Here is an 18,977-nt window from a genome sequence, read left to right on the forward strand (position 1 = left end):
AGCAAAAATCCCTCAGTGAGTCCTTTCTCATTCCCCCATGATCTTTCTGGACCAGGCGGCCCTCCTCAGCACATCACTGAAACCGCTCTTTCAAGGGCACCCTGCCACATCCAATAGTCGATGGGCCTCCTCTTACTCAATCACCAGCACAAGACACAGTGGATCACTTCCTCCTTGCGTCGCCACCAGAAACCCATTCTCTCAGTTCTTTTCCTGCCTCACAGACCTTCACTCCTAGTCTCCTTGGCTGAATCCTCATCTCCTAACTCTTCATTATCGAAGTGACCTCCGACCTCTTGACCTCTTGTTTATCAAGGCTCACTCCATGGGTGATTTCATCCTGTGCTCTGATTTTAAGGACAATCGACATGCTGACCACTCCCAGATTCGTAACTCCTCACCATACTTTCCAAGGCAACATTCTGCAAGGATGCTAGTGTAGTATGATCCTGTCATATGCTGGTCACAAGCCACCTGTGGCTATTGAGTACTGGCATACTCCTGTGACTAAATAAACCTTTACATGTGGCTTAAATCCAAACCTAGATAACCATGTGTGGACAGTGGCTGCCCTACTGGACAGCAGAGCTGGATATGAAAGCCATCCTCTGATGTCCATATTCACACATTCAGCTGCCTCCGGAGCATCTCTACTCGAATGTTTACAAGGCATATCGACGTACAACATTGAACTCATAATTTGCCTCCCTGTACTCCACTCTTCACAACCCTACGAAATGGCGACCAGTCCTTCCAATTGTTCAGGCCAAAATAAGAAGTTAAAAGCACCCCAACTCCTCTCTTTTTCTCACACCTGCATCTAATCAACCAGGAAGTGGCGTTATTCTTGGGTTCAGTGGACCTCCTATCTGACCATGTCTCACTTTGTCTATCACTACTGTTGCTTCCCAGGTCCAAGCTACCATCATCATCTCTTCTGATTTCCATGGCCATGGCACTCTAGGGATACAGAGAAGCCATATTCTCCAGGAGAGGAGATAAGGCTGCTGTTTTATTATTATAAAAATAATTTTCTGACAGTGACTTAAGGGATTAAAAACAAAGTGTCTTAGGCCCTGCAAAGGAAAATTAAATGCTGCTGTGAAAATTGGGATGGGGAGCAGATCACATGACTACCTAAAGAAGCTTTGCAGCTGTCATTTAATTAATAGAGTATCTTGGGGATGATTTCACCAAAGAAGCCACAAAACAACAAAGAGAAGTTATGTTTTCTTTGAAGATTTCTATTCCCCCCAAAGAGGCCCACTTTTATATTGAGTTTCCCACATGCCTTCCCTCAACTTAAAATTATGTAAGGATCCTATGAAGAGTAAGATTCTTCTTAAAAACTTTTTGAAGTTTTTGTTTAAGTTCCAGTTAGCTAACATACAGCATAATATTTGTCTCAAGTGTACAATATAGTGACTCAACACTTCCATACATCACCCAGTGCTCATCACAGCAAGTGCACTCCTTAATCCCCATCACCTTGTTCAACCCATTCCCCTACCCACCTCCACTCTGGTAACCATCCGTTTGTTCTCTGTAGTGAAGAGTTTGTTTCTTGGTTTGTCTCTTTTTCCCCCCTTTGCTCATTTGTTTTGTTTCTTAAATTCCACATGAGTGCAATCGTAATGTATTTGTTTCTCTGAATTCTTTCACTAAGCTTAATACTTTCTAGCTCCATCCATGTCATTGAGAATGGCAAGATTTCACTCTTTTGATGGCTGAGTAATATTCCATTGTATATATTTACCACCTCTTCTTGATCCATTCATCAGCCAATGGACACTCGGGCTGTTCCATAATTTGGCTATTGTAGATAATGCTGCTATAAATGTCAGGGTGCATGGAACACTCTGAATTAGGGTTTTTGTATTCTCTGGGTAAACAGTAGTACAAATGCTGGATCATCAGGTAGTTCTATTATTAACTCTTTGAGGTACCTCCATACTGTTTTCCACAGTGGCTGCATCGATTTGCATTCGCACCGACTGCGCAAAAGGGTTAGCTTTTCTCTGCATCCTCACCAACCCCCGTTGTTTCTTGGGTGGTTGATTTTAGCCCTTTGGACAGGCGCGAGGTGATATCTCATTGTAGTTTTGATTTGTATTTTCCTGATGATGAGTGCGTTGAGCATCTTTCCACATGTCGGTTGACCATCTGGATGGTCATTTTCTTCAGAAAATGTCTATTCACGTCTTCTGTCCATTTTTCAAATTGGATTATTTGGTTTTGAAGGGTTGAGTTTTATAAGATCCTTGTATATTTTAGATACTAACCCTTTATTGGATATGCATACCTTTAGTTTTGCTGATTATTTCCTTTGCTGTGCAGATGCTTTTCATCTTGAGGTAGTCCCACTAGTTTATTTTTGCTTTTGCTTTCCTTGCTTCAGGAGACGTATCTAGAAAGAAATTGCTACGGCTGATGTCAAAGAAGTTACTGCCTGTGTTCTCCTCTAGGATTTGTATGTTTTCAGGTCTCACATTTTGGTCTTTCATCAATTTTGAATTTATTTTTGTGTATGGTATAAGAAGTGGTCCAGTTTTGGGGCGCCTGGGTGGCGCAGTCGGTTAAGCGTCCGACTTCAGCCAGGTCACGATCTCGCGCTCCGTGAGTTCGAGCCCCGCGTCAGGCTCTGGGCTGATGGCTCGGAGCCTGGAGCCTGCTTCCGATTCTGTGTCTCCCTCTCTCTCTGCCCCTCCCCCGTTCATGCTCTGTCTCTCTCTGTCCCAAAAATAAATAAACGTTGAAAAAAAATTATAAAAAAAAAAAAAAAGAAGTGGTCCAGTTTCATTCTTCTGCATGTCGCTGTCTGGTTTTCCCAGCACCATTTATTGAAGAGATTTTTCCCATGAGATATTCTTCCTGCTTTGTCAAAAATTAATTGACTATGTAACTGTGAGTTCATTTCTGGGCTTTCTATTCTGTTCCAGTGAGCCATGTGTCCATTTTTTTTTAATGTTTATTTATTTTTGAGAGATAGCAAATGAGCAAGGGAGGGGGAGAGAGAGAGAGAGAGAGAGAGAGAGAGAGAGAGAGAGAGAGAGAGACAACAGAGAGACAGAGAATCTGAAGCAGGGTCCGAGCTGTCAGCGTTAGAACCCAACGTGGGGTTTGAACTCACAAACCGTGGTATCATGACCCGAGCCGAAGTTGGATGCTGAACTGACTGAGCCACCCAGGTGTCCGTCTATATGTCTATTTTTGTGCCAGTACCATACTGTTTGATTGCTACAGCTTTGTAATATAGCTTGAAGTCCAGAATTGTGATGCTTCCAGCTTTTGGTTTCTTTTTCAGGATTGTTGTGGTTATTCAGGGTCTTTTCTGGTTCCATACAAATTTTAGGGTTGTCTGTTCTGGTTCTGTGAAAAAATGCTGTTGGTATTTTGATAGGGATTACATTAAGTGTGTAGGTTGCTTTGGGGAGTATTGACGTTTTAAGAATATTTGTTCTTCCTATCCACGAGCACGGAATGTTTTTCCATTCCTTTGTGTCATCTTGTATTTCTTTCCTCAGTGTTTTATACTTTTCAGAGTACAGGCCTTTTACCTCTTTGGTTTATTCCTTATTATTTTTGGTCCAATTATAAATGGAACCGATTCCTTAATTTCTCTTTTCTGCCGCTTCCTTATTGGTGTATAGAAAAGCAACAGATTTTTGTACATTGATTCTGTATCAGTTCTAGCAGTTTTTGGCTGGAATCTTTAGGGTTTGCCGACTATGGTATCATGTCATCTGCAAATAGTGAAAATGTCACTTCTTTCTTGCTGATCCGGATGCCTTTTTTTTAATGTTCGTTTTTGAGCGCGGGAGAGAGAGCGTGTGCATGTGAACACACATTGGGGAGGGACAGAGAGAGTGAGAGAGAGAGAATCCAAGCAGGCTCCATGCTTACATCAATGTGGGGCTCGATCCCATGAACCACGAGATCATGACCTGAGCCAAAATCAAGAGTCGGACTTAACTGACTGAGCCCCCCCAGGCGCCCCGATCTGGATGCCTTTTATTTCTTTTTGTTGTGTGATTGCTGCAGCTAGGACTCCCAGGACTCTGTTGAGAACAAGTGATCAAAGTGGACATTCCTGTCTTCTTCCTGACACTAGCAGGAAAGTTCTCAGTTCTTTTCCCTCTTGAGGATGATGATCTGGCCTTTAGTATTTTGAGGTATGTTTCCTCTAAACCTACTTTGTTGAGGGCTGCTGTATGAATGGATGTGGTACTTTGTCACATGCTTTTTCTGTGTCTATTGACACGATCATATGGTTCTTCCTTTTTTCTTACTGCTATGTGTCACATTGATTGATTTGCAAATATTGAACCACCCTGGCATCCCGGGAATAAATCCCACTTGATCGTGGTGAATGATATTCTAAACATACTAATGGATTCGGTCAGCCAGTATTTCACTGAGGATTTCTGCACATACCTATCAGAGATTTGGCCTGTAGTTGTCTTTTTTGTGTGTGTGGAGTCTTTATCTGGTTTTGGTACCAAGGTAATGCCGACTTCACAGAACCAATTTGGAAATTTTCCTTCCCTTTCTACTTTTTTGGAATAGATTGAGAAGAATAAGTATTAACCTGAAGAGTAAAATTCTTGAGCTAAAAGTAAAAACACAGCAGCAAACAGATTTGACCCCAAGAAGGCAACTAATCCATTTCCTGTTATCAAAGTAATACGAAGTTTCCTTATCCAGCCAAAACAAGAAGAAAAATAACTTACACAACTTACTTTAAGTATTCACAACATTATAGGAATATATCCGTATAATATATGGCATGTAGGAGGTATCACTTACATTTTGTTTGTTCGACGTACTAATGCATTCAGTGAATGCATAAATAAATAAAAGATTCTCAACTTGAAAAAATAAAATGACTTAAGGCTTGACTGTAATGTCGATGTAGCTGGAAATTCACACACAGAGTCATACGTGCAACGACGTAGGCTAAAAGACAGTATTTGTAGAAACCAGCCGAAAGCTGACCTAAGAGTTTAACATCAGCTCATAAAGGCCTCTGAAAGACAATGACTATTTAAACAGAAAGACACCAAGGCCAGGTATATGAAAGACGAGTTTTTGCCAATTGGAACATATTATTTGCTTCTCAATAAAGTGTTCTCTGCCCTTTTCTTTACCCTGTATTGAGGAGAAAAGTAACCGAGAGCAGGATGTGCAGGAATCTTCTTCTCACTGTTTGATGTCAGCAAAGAGTCCCATGGAAAGAGGCTGTCTGCCTACCTAACAGAATCTCTTTGGCCCTGCTCGTACCCCGTTCTCAAAAAGACAGGACTTGGTTAAAAAAAAAAAAAATCAACCCTCCCCTAAAGAATGGCTACATAAATTGTGGGGCCCAGCGCAAAATGAAAATGCAAGGCCCCTCGCTTAGAAAAATTATTAAGAATTTCAAGGTGGTGATAGGAGAGCACTGAACCGAACACAGAGCCCTTCCGAGCACGAGACAGCGGGGACTTGGCAGGTCCCACATCCACGAGGACAGCTTTGTCCGCGACCTTAAGGCTGTCACCTGCATCAGTTTTAAGACACAATTTTAGCTCTTCCAAATTCTAAACGACCCTGTGGTCTAACAATGACGTCACCCGCCCCTCCTACGTAGAGACTATGGCCTCCGTTCAGGTGCGCCAGCACGGAAGCACTCAGTGTGACCCTGGCCATCCCTTTGACCACAGGCCGCCCGCCTGTCCCCCCCTGACCCCCATGCCCAGAACCTGGAGAGCAGGAACGTGATGTGATAACCACACAGCTGAGACTCTAACTGCCCCTGTGAAGGCTCAGGAACGCGTCTGGGACGAGGCGTGACTTGAAATTGGTCATTCCCGCCACGCACGTCTACGTTAAGCCATCCTCAGTGACCTCGTCCAAAGCGGTCGCTGACTGTTCGCGGCACCGGTGGAGAACGCAAAAGCCCTCCCGGTCACGGGGATGCCCCTGCCCCCTGCCCGCGGCACAAGATCACGGTACTGCGGTTTCCGAGCTGCCCCGCACCGCCTGTCAGGCTGTACGGCAAGCTGTTAAATGCACAAATTTAGAAAGACCGCCAGTGATTCAGTCTACTTAACTGGACTTCGTCCAGAGAATTTTCCAGCCAACTGGCACTGGGTCTCTAATTTACAGCTGGCAAGCAACCTCCCTAACTGCTTCCAGGTCCTCAGAACTGTTTAATGTCTACCTTTAACACACGAACCACCTGACTTCAGACACAACATTCAGCAGCTTTGACCGCAGGGTGCGGAGTTATAAAATTTACAGCTTCTTAAGTTGGAAAACCACAGACAGGCTGGACTCTACCAACTGCCCTCTGCAGGAGGGGGGTTCGGTTTCTGCCTCAGGCACACAACGTTAAAACAAAGGACACATTGAGTAATCTTGGGTAAGCAGTTTTCTTTCTTTTTTTTTTTTTTCTGTTTTTGCTCCCACTTTTTTTAATGTTAAAATGATAAATGCCTTTAACCCGTTTTGCATTTTTTTTTGTAATTGACGGCCTTTTTTTTTTTCCATTAAAGCTAACAAAAAAGTTGTCTGATTTCTCCCATGTAAATCAGAGTTATGGATAGGCTTTAAAGACTGGCTTTTTAATTAACGCAAGCTAGAAAGCTAGTTTCTTGTCCTCCAAACGTGTCTGATTGCTTTAAAAACAAGAACAGGGATGCTTATGATAGTTACTGTTGCCAAAGTATTGCACGTGTATCATCTACAGTTGATCACAATATCACCAGGAAGCTGAGGGCTAGTCTTACCCTGGCACTATGAATAAATAAACCAATTACAGGGTCTCTAGCTAGTTAAGTAGCAACCCTGGACTCAAGTCTATGATACTGTCTGACTCCAAAACCTGACATCTTATCTCTTACAACACTGTCTCTCAAACGTCTAGGACCTTACTATGAATTCTAAAAACTGGGGCGTCTGGGTGGCTCAGTGAGTTAAGTGTTCGACTGCAGCTCAGGTCATCAACTCACAGTTCTTGAGTTCGAGCCCCACGTCAGGCTCTGTGCTGACAGCTCGGAGCCTGAAGCCTGCTTCAGATTTTGTGTCTTCCTCTCTCTCTGTCCCTCCCTTGCTCACGCACTGTCTCTCTCTCTCTCTCAATAATAAACAGACATTAAAAAATAATAATAAAATTCTAAAAACTGTAGGAGCCGTGGGTAATACTTATCACGGGTATTCAACAGGATGCCACAGCATTTACGTTGCCCTTGGGGTTCGAACCCGGAACTTGGATTTCTTGAGTGCGCCAATGTCTGGTTTAAGCATACGTGATTCTTAATCTCTTCAATCCACTTTCCCCTGTGTTTATTTAGATGTCTCACTGAACCCGCTGTTTTAGCAACTGAAATACAACATGCTGTGTAGACTGGCCCTTCCTGAGAAGCCACGACTCGCACCACACGTTATACGTGGAGTGACGGCTCAGAGAAGGGACAGCTTGTGTGGTGTGGATTGATGTGTTCGCCAGGTCCTGTGATTGCTGGAAGAACTTGGGACGTCCCAACTCAGCCCGTTGGCTGTCTTTGTCTTCCCGTTTGCTTCGAAGCTGGAAGAACACAACCAGGTATGGTCACTGCTATTATGTGACTTGCCTCCGACAAGAGGCAGTAAGGCACAGACCCTGATGGGGACTGAGAAAAGCTTCTATGAGGCAGCTTCAAAGGTGTGGGCGGACCCTCGGAGCCTCGACTACACTTCTAATTCAACCTGCCAGCATTCCTCGGAGTTTAATGAAGAAAAAGAAATAGTGTTCTCCAACCTGTCACACAAGTATTTGCCATGAATTAACGGGAGGTCCACACTTCAAATGGCGAACGGCAAACATCTAGACAAATGATGTGGCATCACAAAAGGACCTCTGAATCGTCCTCTGGAGTCTGAGGTTGGTATCATCTGTTCCGAATTAATTCTCCATTCCGCCTTTGCCTCGTTTGTGTTTTGTGTCTTCACTCAGTCCGTGCTACTTGGCTAATCTCCTCTCCCCGACCCTGGTTTTATCTCGAGGCACATCTTTACTCAGGCTGGCCCCGTTCCCGTGGGGAGAATTCAGATGGCGGGGTCACAAGAAAGCAGCTGGATGCGAAGGGAAGAGTCTGCCGGTGGGGCTCACAGGCCATCGTGTCACTGATCAATGTGCTCGCCCACCTGGTCCCCGCCACCCTGTCATCTCCTCTTGCCAAAGCGTGGAGGAAGTTGTTGATTATAGTAATTTTCTTTGGATGTCTTTTTCTGCCTTGAAACTGGCCTGGGGTTAACCTGTTTCTCACTTCCTGTCATTCCAAAGGCTGCCGCTGTGGTCAGCGGCCAGACTCTCCCCCGGTTACGCTATTAAATGCAACGGGCTTCCCAAGAGTTAAACGCCCCCTCGTGCCACTTCACACGGAAGAAGTCCTCAACATAAAAGAGAGCTTTTAAGGCCTTTTACAAAAGGAATGAATGCTGTAAAAACAAAGGTGATCATCTTTCAGTCTTCGAGTAGCCACCCGTGTGACCACGTCATCCGGAGTCGCTGTTTATCAGACCGAGAGGAAGTTACTTTATAATGAAACACTCCTGATGAATTTCCGCACCTTCCCCTGACCACATGGCACCTTGATAGAGAATAGGACTTGGTGGTTGTTGGGGGGAGGGGGGAGGGGGGAGGGGAGAGAGACAGAGACACAGGGATCTGGAGAAAGAGACAAGGAGGGAGACAGGAAGTAGAAAAGCAAGAAGGAAGTAGAGGAGGAAGGGGGAGAGGGGAAGGACAGGAGGAGGGAGCAAAAAAAAATCTCACCTTCAGTCATTTCTAAAGAATGTGTCGTCTGTAAGGGGACATCTCATGAAAAAATAACTTTCTGTGTTTAACTTTTTTTTTTTTTTTTAAGTAGACTTCACACCCAGTGCAAAGCCCACTGTGGGGCTTGAACTCACGACCCTGAGATCATGACCTGCACTGAGATCAAGAGTCGGAGGCTTAACCGCCTGAGGCACCCAGGCACCCTTGTTTTTAATTCTCATTTGCCAAGGCCTCTTAAAACCGGATGCTGAACCGGCCTTTTGCACAGTTGCTTAAACAAAGAACAAAGTCAGTGTGGGGCACCTGGGTGGTTCAGTCTGCCAAGCGTCCGACTTGGGCACAGGTCATGATCCCATGGTCTGTGAGTTCGAGCCCCATGTCAGGTTCTGTGCTGACAGCTCGGAGCCTGGAGCCTGCTTCGGATTCTGTGTCTCCCTCTCTCTCTGACCCTCCCCCACTTGTTCTCTCTCTCTCTCTCTCTCTCTCTCTCTCAAAAGTAAATAAACATTAAAAATAAAAAAAAAAGAACAAAGTCAGTGACCTTAAATCACCTATATCTCAATCTCAACATGGAAAAACATGAAGTTTTCAGCTTTACTCAAGAAGCTTGACATGGGTATGTGTACTTCAGATTAAATGACTATTTTTCAATAAAGGCTGTGTAAATTTCAACTCTGATGTTCAGCTTTCACATTTCTGCCACTTCAAAATGTAATTCCTTACACCACACACACACACACACACACACACACACAATCTAGCTGTGTGGGGTACAGAAGTAACACATATTTAGCTTTCCTCGTGTTCTCAAAGCCAATCAAATCAACATAATGCAGTGAGGTCCATACATAGTATCCTCAAGACTTAAAAAATAAACTGACTTTTCAATCCTTCAAATGACTAACGAGCACACTAGTTCAATGAGAAATTCTTTGGACTCTATGCCAGACTTATGTTGTGGGGAAAAAGCTGACTAACAGAAGTATGTGGAAATTATCTAGTTTATAATAACCGTCTCTGTAGTGATCTCAGAAAGCATCTGATTGCCAAATCAATATTGATTTCTTTCTGTGCTGGGGTGTGTGCGTGTGTGTATGAGTAGTTTTTCCCTGGGCTGTGCAGAAACATAATACAGGCTCATGAAAGTTAGCTCCTTTTCTTCAAGTCATTTACATGGATATGTATGCATGCGCTTCAAAATAAAAACTTGATTGATGGGCTTAAATAATGCCTTAAAAATTTAAGACCGAAGACAATCCTATAAATCCTTGATTACCCTTTGGAATTTCCCCTGGCCACCGAGGAAATCAATGGGGCCGGCACTGGTTAAATTGACATCCACCTGTTGCCAATGTTGAACATGTAGACTCAAGGTTCCAAGGAGAGCGAAGGCTAGTAACAGAGACCGCGTTTTAAAATCGGGTGACTCAGTGATAGAAGTGAAGGTCTGTTTTCCATTTAGTTTAAACTGAGCTTCCCTATGAAGACATTCTAGAAGGTTTTGACATGTAAAAATAACCAGACGCAGAAGACACTTTTATTTGGTGTCAGGCCGTGCGCTTAGTTCTTGAGGTTAACTGACAGCAGTCAATTATTTCCAGGACTGCCTTACCCTTGCCTTGCGCTAGGCAAGGCCCAGAAATGGGTGGAAAGATCTGGCAAATCCACCCCCCTGGAAGGGCAGGCAAGTCGCTCCCCTCCCAAGTGAAGCTCAGTCTGCTGCGAACCGGGCAGCAACGTCTTAGGTGCGATCATTCCTCCGGGAGAGGCAAGCATTTACAAAAGCATATTGATCCCTCAAATGCAACTTAGGAGATCCAATTTCAATACTTTAAATGCTATTCGCTGTACTTAACTTTCAGCCGTACGGTTTTAAGGCTGGTCCTAAGAGATGATGAGACCTAGTGGTTTTTAAAATGTGTACTGCAGAAGTTTAGGCCTCTTCAGAGAACTCTGGATCACAGACCGTGGTTTGGGGCAGAAGGGCTGAAATGGGGGAGGAGAAGTCTGGCCTCACAGCCTGTCACTCCGGACTTTGCTCAGAGAAGCTCTCCTTTCACTTGTATCGCTGTTACTACTATGATGACGACGATTTGCGTCTATAGCTGACCCAGGCTGTTACATTAATTTCAGGTGTACAACATAGTGACCCAACGCGTTTCTCGTTTGTCTCATTTGTCACCTCCGTGCAGGACTTCTCAGCTTCGAAAGCAGGTTCTTGTTTGTACACGAATGAATACATTTTATCACCGGATGTCATTTATTCAAGAGACAGTTTTTTGAGCAGCGACCATGTCCCAGGTATTGTGCCGGTGTGGGAGGCTACAAAAAGTAGGCAAGTCATGTTTCTGCTACCCTGAGGTCTGAGCTGCTATAAGAGCCCTTCGGGGAAAGTGCCGCAGGACACAGGGGAAAAGATAGCCTGGGGAAATCATTAGGACCCACAACAGTTGAAGGGACTCACGCCAAGTTGACACAGGCAAGGAGGAGCCAACTATTTAGATGTTCCCTGTTCTAAACCATGCTGCTTCGAACAAGAATGGCGACGACCACATACGAAACTCACTCTTGACAGACTGTGCGTTTTACACACACGCTGTGCAGACTATACGTTTCAGCCACATAATTTATGTCTTTGCCATTTATGTATCTCCAGTGCCTCATACACGAATGGGCAACCAATGAATGTTTGCTTAATTTTCTCCTTATCAGACATGGAAAAGAACAGACATGGAATGAACAGAGGAAAAGTGCTTTGAAAGTAGTTATCCAGATCAATACCAACACGGTGGTCGAAGACAGGAACGAGCTACGATATGGGGAGGATCGGATGAATACACATGAAGGAGAGAAACATCATCCCCCCAGTGCCATCGCCGTGTGTTTTGACAAAGATGCTCTTCTCCTGAATTTTACCCTACAACAAGAACTTAGTGAACGTTTAGGAATTTTAAAAGGCCGGGAGAGAAAGTGCTTTCTTTCACAGACTTAGACTTGCTAAGATGGATGGAACGGCATTTCTCATTTTGGAAGTTCCCACCCTTTGATTCCAGCATCCCATAGGATTGCTAAAACACATTCAACATTTTTATATTGGAATGAACACATTTTTGGCTCCCAAAGTATTCATTTTGGTTCAATCCATAGTTGTATGGAAAGGCACGTGAACTTGACTTAACTTCCTTTAAAGACTATAGCCGTGGATTACTTGGATGCTGATACATGGTGTCATTTTGGAAAATGTATGTTATTGCTTATTGTGATTTAAATTTCAAAAAATCGCTGTGTTCTCCTGATCTTGGAAAGGTAGGAGCATGGGATAAAAACTGCGCAGAAATTCGATGATGTCCTCCTGAGGACATATTAAAATTATATATTTAAATATAATTAAATTTATACTTTAAAGTAAACTTTAAATTTTTTTTTTAATGTTTATTTATTTTTGAGACAGAGAGAGACAGAGCATGAATGGGGGATGGTCAGAGAGAGAGGGAGACACAGAATCCGAAACAGGCTCCAGGCTCTGAGCTGTCAGCACAGAGCCTGACGCGGGGCTCAAACCCACGGACCATGAGATCATGACCTGAGCCGAAGTCAGACGCTCAACCGACTGAGCCACCCAGGCGCCCCTAAAGTAAACTTTAAATATTAAAATCATTAACCCCAATTCTTTGAAAAGATAAAACAGACATAATACTAGGTGACTAGACTTTTTTTTTTTTTTTTTTTTAGCTCCTAACATAGTTGTAACTCTTGAATGAAACCCTAACTCCTCTAAAATACAAGCGAGGCACATCCAATGAATCATACGAATTTCCCGCTCCATGGTCTCCAGACAGGTCGCATTCCTAAGATGTTAATTTAAGCTTTCATTCAACCTCTAAGTAGAATGAGTCCCTAAAGCAAGACTCTACAACAACAGCTAAGCAAATGCGATCTTAACGCATTGTGGCAAAATCGCAACCTTGTCTTAACAGAGATATTATCACAGCTCTTGTTCTATTTGTATTGTAGTAGGAAATTATTTAAAAAATACTCTACATGTCCAGTTGAACCTGGGGAAGAGACTTTATGTTTTTCTAATTTTGTTTAGATCTCGCCAATAGTTCTCCTTACATCTTGACCCATTTTCAAGGAGGTGTCTGTGTGTGCAAAGAGACCGACGAGGGACCAAATTTGCAGAACGCCATCACCAATTAAGGCCCTTCTTCCATTCCTCAAAGCTAACTCCTACCCATCAGGGGACATTTAGGACCTGCTGGATACCCCCCGAAGATTTAGTTTTAGGCAGGGCTACAAAATATGGATGGAGGAGAGAAGGAATCAGGTTTAACTGAAGACAAAGCGTAAAGGCAAATAGCAGCTCCAGGCTGGTCTCATGTTCAGTGACAATGCGTCAATTATCTGGTTAATTCGATCAACGCAGACAGCGCCAGGGGGGATATTTCAGGTTCCAGAGATGAAAGAAAGAAGGATCTCTGTCATTCTGCTTTGCTCTTCCCATCATTTCTGGCCTTATTCTTTGTTGTGGTCTTTCTGCAAATAATCTCTGTGTAATGGCAAACCTTGAGTCGCAGGCGGGATCGTGCCAACCTACTAGAAAAGCTTTGCGTTCACGAACAAAACCGGAGAGAGAAACGACGACAACAAACGGGTGCCTGTCACGAGGCAGTAAAAAAACCTAGTTCTCACCCGGAATGATGTGCACTTTGTTCCGATCACCCGCGGCAGGAGCCGTGAGAAGCATCCCGCCCGCTTCCGGACTTGGGTTGTTTTGTGGCCACAGAACTTGGTTTGCGTACGTTTGCTCAGAGATGGATCAAAGGCCTCTTGGCAACACTAATGAAGCATCGTTGCTCTAAAACTCCTACCTTGCAAGCTAAATATACGTGTCTAAAGAAAAGAGAACTTTCCTGAAGAGACGGAAAAGAGGTTTCCCGCTCAGATGCTTGATGGAAAAGAAACAGAACACAGAACATCGAACCCAAACGAACAAACAAAAGGTTTGCAACAATACCCAAAAATGTTGAATCAGAATTCCATTCTTATGCGGTAGGGCTAATGAAAGGGTCATTTCGGGGACTGGATCCGCTGCTGAGCTCCCAACCACCCCAACTTTAGTCCAACGTGATGCAGACTTCGTGCTCTCGTGTCTGAAATCCAAGAGCTGAGAGGGTTGGAAGACGCTTTCCTAACTACAGCTTTTCTCCGAGCAGGTGATGCGAGATCTCTGAGGGACCTCCCACCACACAGACAGAGGTGACAGGACCTAGTATTTCAAGTGACAAGATAATAGGAGTTTTAGTGAGTTAACAATCATGGTCACCATCTAGAACCACGGTGCAAACTCAAGCATCTACTGGGGCCGTAAGTTCCCTGCTCTTGAGAGATGTCCAAATCTCTATTTTTAATGTTTATTTCTTTCTTTGAGAGAGAGAGAGAGAGATGGAAAGAGGCAGAGAGAGAGAGACAAAGAATCCCAAGCAGGTTCTGTGCTGTTAGTGCAGAGCGGGACACAGGCCTTGAACCCACAGAACCATGAGATCATGATCTGAGCTGAAATCAAGAATCAGAAGCTTAAGTGACTGAGCCACCCAGGCGCCCCCAAATCTCTCGAAGAGATTTCTTATAATCTTTAAGAAATGATTTTTATCCATCCACTGTTTTTCTCTTACCTCTAAGGAAATGACAGCCTACCAAAGTAAGGTGGTTTGCTCGGATTAAAACCTTCTTGGCAGGGGCGCCTGGGTGGCTCAGTCGGTGAAGTGTCTGACTTCCGCTTAGGTCATGATCTTACGGTTTGTGAGTTCCAGCCCCGCGTCAGGCTCTGTGCTGACAGCTCGGAGCTTGAAGTCTGCTTTGGATTCAGCGTCTCCCTCTCTCTCTCTGCCCCTCCCCTCAACTCTCTCTCTCTCTCTCTCTCTCAAAAATAAACACACCACAAAACTAGCTATAAAAAAACTTTCTTGGCATTCAGGCAAGTGTTCTTTCCACTAGATCATTCCACCTCCTAGGCCAGTGGACCTATGCGGTGAATAGGGGCAAGAGGCTTATCCAAACGGCAGATACAGACAACATGGGATTATCTCAAGGGCATTCCTCCTCTACTCCCTAACGTTCATGGCAGTCAAGTGCAGGGCTGAGAAGCTGGCACCTCAATGTGAAAACCGGCGCCCTGTCTTGGAGACCCATCAGATTCCCACCCTCTTTGCCAAAATACGAGCTGCTGTCTGTTCCTCTTGGCACTCTGCGAGTTGGCTCACGAGGAAACAGATCTGCGCGAGAAGGGGCGTTCCTCGAGCTAGCTCAGAGCGGGCCATCACTACCAACACAGCGAGAGGCACCGAGAACTGAACAAACAGAAGGGGCTTACTTCAAAGACCAGCGTCTCGTTGGTAGGTCCTGGCGCATACAGACGTTCCGGGTGGTTGAAGGCCCGCTGGTACTCAAACACGGTCCCAGCGAAGGTGAACTCCCCAGGCCAGTCGATGCTCCAGCCCCCCGTGAGGTAATACTTCTGACCGAGGCTTCTGACTGCCAGGTAACCAGCGGAGGGCTGTAGCTCCTGGACCTCGATGCTTCGGGCCCCCGCTGGCACGGTGACTACAGGATAATATTCTAAACGGGAAGAACAGAACAATGCTGTTTTCCACGTTGCACACTGCAGCAACGGGGCCAAGATGCTCAGAGATGTGGTGATGTCCACTCTTCTAGAGCGGGGCGGGGCCACCACGAGCGCACATTCGCTCGCGCTCTACGAAGTGCAAACCATCAGTGATGTCACTTTCCCAGGGGAAGGAACACCAGAGAGAAAGTGTATGTTCCTTCCCCAAGCACGTGTGTGTGGACAGCAGGGACGCTCTTCTCCTTTCCAGAACAACCAAGGCCACCAAATCCAAGAACGCTTTCTATTTTCCATCTACCTGGGAGAAGGTAGTGATGTTCGGGACAGAGCACTCTGCGTTTCATTTTACTCAAGATTCATTTGGAGAAGTGCTTCGGGTATTCATGTAACGTTGTGAGTGCGGCTCAGGGGTCACATCCTGAATCAGAAGCTTCAAAAGCAGTCCTTTGTGTAACAAAGGCGGGGAGAACGTGGGACGGACTGCCAGGTAGAAAGGCATCTGTGTGACACGCCTCTGAGTCGGACGTGTTGGCCGAACCCCTCACCCCGAGAAACCACCCATCCTCTGCTGTCCTTGCAACGTGTCTGAGACATCGTCCTCGGTATGTCAGGCGAGCTGGTGCATGGCTCGACCATAGCCAGCTTGACTCAAACGTGCTTAGCGGCAAAGCCACGGCCACGAAACAGCAGGCGTCTCTTACCATTTGCCTTGTGCTGGTTGAGGTACAGGCCTTTATAAAACTTGCAAGTTGAATTATCCCCTTTGCAAACACCACACGCGTCCAAAACTGCGTTAGAGCCCAGTTCATGGTCGCATCCCACTGGCTGTGACAAAAATAAATAAATAGATAAAGTGCGAAAATCAAGGATCAGAAAAGCCCTTGGATAGGAATAACCAAGACATATGTACATGGGTCCCTGTTTTTTTCTCTTAAGAAAATCAGAAAACGAGTACAGTTTTAGGGTTAAAAGCAGAGTCTCAAGTTTGACCGGGGGTTCCGATCCTTCCTCTGCCTTGACCAGAGGTAGGACTAGGGAAGTTCTAGAACTCATCTAAAGCTTGCTGAGTCTCTTCATTTGGAAAACTGGAATAAAAAGTCACTGGCAAGTGAGCTCTGCTGCTGAAACATAACAATGCTGGGCCACCTGCATGACCTCCACCCCTCCCCACTCAATCCCCCCAAAGAACACAGACACACACACACACACACACACACACACACACACACACACACAGGCTCGCGATGGAATTAAAAGGCAGACTAACTAGCCGTAAATACGAGCACTGTTTCATAACACATCTGTGGGGCTCTAACCACATAACAAACATACTTAGCAAACATGCTGGGCAAGTTTACTATTATCTATATTCTTATTTAATTGTTGCGACTACTGGGTGTAGCAAGGTATGTCATCATCTCCATTGCATACACGTGGGGACGGAGTGAAGAGGAAGGGACTAAGAATGTCCGACGGGGTCTCGCACAGAGTAAGTGGGGACATTGGAGACAGTCCTCAGTTCCGATTTGCCAACAGAGCCCTTGTCCCTAGGCCGCCTTTTCTCCAGACACAGAATCTCTTGTACCACTTCTCACGGTACACGTTTGGTATGAGGAAACACAAGCGTGACCACACGTCCCAAAGTAGAAATGTTCGCTTACTTCACAGATCCCATCAATACAAACGTCGTGTTTGTTTGGGGAGCAAGGAGTTCCGTCTTTCACCTTGCCAGACATTGCGAAAAAAAATTCAAAGTTCTCAGCCTTGCAGTACAGTTTACATCGATCTGCCTCTAGAAGCAAAGACAGCAGGACAGGACGTGATCAGGAGGAAATCACCGGAAAATGACATGATGACCAAAAAGGGTACATTACATTTATTTAGAAAGCGACCGTGACTGAAATGGTCAATGTTACGATTTTGTATGTGGGTATGGGTGTGCATGCACGAATGCACGTATAAGTGGCTTTTAAAAACCTGAATCCCATTTACAATTCATGTAAAACTGCTTTCACACACAACCATTTTATTTTTCTAATCCTTGGTAAGAGCCACAGTACACGTGATGGGTGGGTTGTACAGCTACCCTCGTCGGTTAGCAAATATCTCAGGCTTTCCAGGACTTAGGGTCCACTATGGACGATATAAAAATGGAGGAGTGTTTCTGTGTTCCAATAAAACTTTATTTAAAAAAAAGAAAACAGGTCAGATTTGTCCCTCAAGCCATTGTTTGCTGACCTTGACTTAAGACATGGATTACTTTAGATATTTATTGAGAAAAAAGTTTAGGCACTTTGGGGAACAACAACAACAAAAAAGACATATGGTTCATGTTTATAAAACATACAGAGAATAACCATGTCATAAAAATGAGGAGGAAACAAACTGAACCTAAAGGCCAAAAAATGTAACTTTTATTGACTCTAAAGTGCCTGGGAAGTTTCTGGTATCACAGGCAAGAAGAAAAAAAATTTTACTGTGTTTCTACAGAGCTCTTGCTATCGGAAAGGAATTATGCCAATTTCCCAAATACAAATCGTTCTTCTTGGCCAGCACGGCCAGATGACATTTCTCACAGGAGACTGCGTGGGCGACAGCACACGAAAGCCCTGACGACAGCTGCACAACAAACGTGTAAACAGTTTTCAAATAGCTGTGCATCACAGAACCTCTCAGGAACAAAGTCCAAACTTCGATGCGAAAGAAGTTAGATTAATGTGATCCAAGTATGCAGATGTGTGGGTGGGCTAAAAGTCTCTCCTTTACCTAGAAGTTTCTTTTTTAATTTTAAGGGTTTTTTTTTTTTAATGTATTTTGAGAGAGAAAGAGAGACACACACACACAGACAGACAGAGGGACAGCATGTGAGCACACGCAAGTGGGGGAGGGGCAGAGCCAGAGGGGGAGAGAGAATCCCAAGCAGGCTCCATTCTGTCAGCGCAGAGCCCAATGAGGGGTTCGATCTCAGGGAGCGTGAGATCATGACGAGAGGCAAAACCAAGAGTTGGATGCTTAAGTGAGCCACCCAGATGCCCCTAGAAATTTCTTTTAATAGCCTTATTAAATACCTCCTAATTTTTGCACATGAGATTGTGGAAGACATATCTATACCCTTTCTTTTCTCCATCATGCCTAGGAATTGACAAGCTCTAGAAAGTTCTGTTTTTGCCCGCACAAGCCCCTGGGCAAGTCTGTGAACTAGTCTACTGGAAACAAAGCAGGAAAAAAGTCTCACTACCGGAAGACAAAGACTGCCTGCATTTATTTAGAATCTTCCCTTGTTCTTCCCAAACTGCTGAATTGTCACAAGACCTTTAAATCGGGGTCGGTCTTTCCTGATTCTACGTACACATTAGAAGGAGAAGAAGCAGAGACCCCAGGCTGGGTCCCTGCTTAAGTCAACGTTGTCCCCCCGCATCTAGCAGAATGGCTCCTGTGCCATAAATGCTCAGTAAACATCTGTGAGTGAGTGAATAAAATGGCAGGCTCCTTACTTAGTAAGGCTGTGATTAAATGAGTGAAAAGCTTTGAAACCAAAAAATATTTTCCAGGTGG

General features: G+C 44.7%; 1 protein-coding gene across 1 annotated transcript in view; it reads right to left on the bottom strand.

Annotated features, from left to right (window-relative positions):
- The window catches only part of ADAMTS18 (ADAM metallopeptidase with thrombospondin type 1 motif 18), a 139,139-nt gene that overhangs the window by 23,085 nt on the left and 97,077 nt on the right, over positions 1–18,977 (bottom strand). Inside the window, exons 14-16 of the mRNA XM_047079265.1 lie at positions 17,084–17,214; positions 16,124–16,247; positions 15,171–15,415 (exon numbers count right to left, since the gene is read on the bottom strand). Of these exons, the coding sequence (XP_046935221.1) occupies positions 15,171–15,415; positions 16,124–16,247; positions 17,084–17,214 (500 nt within the window). The remainder of the gene's footprint in view (positions 1–15,170; positions 15,416–16,123; positions 16,248–17,083; positions 17,215–18,977) is intronic.

Source organism: Lynx rufus, unplaced genomic scaffold, assembly GCF_022079265.1.
Source record: "Lynx rufus isolate CCGP_SWC_20201006 ecotype Redwood Valley unplaced genomic scaffold, mLynRuf1.p SCAF_16, whole genome shotgun sequence".
Taxonomy (NCBI): domain Eukaryota; kingdom Metazoa; phylum Chordata; class Mammalia; order Carnivora; family Felidae; genus Lynx; species Lynx rufus.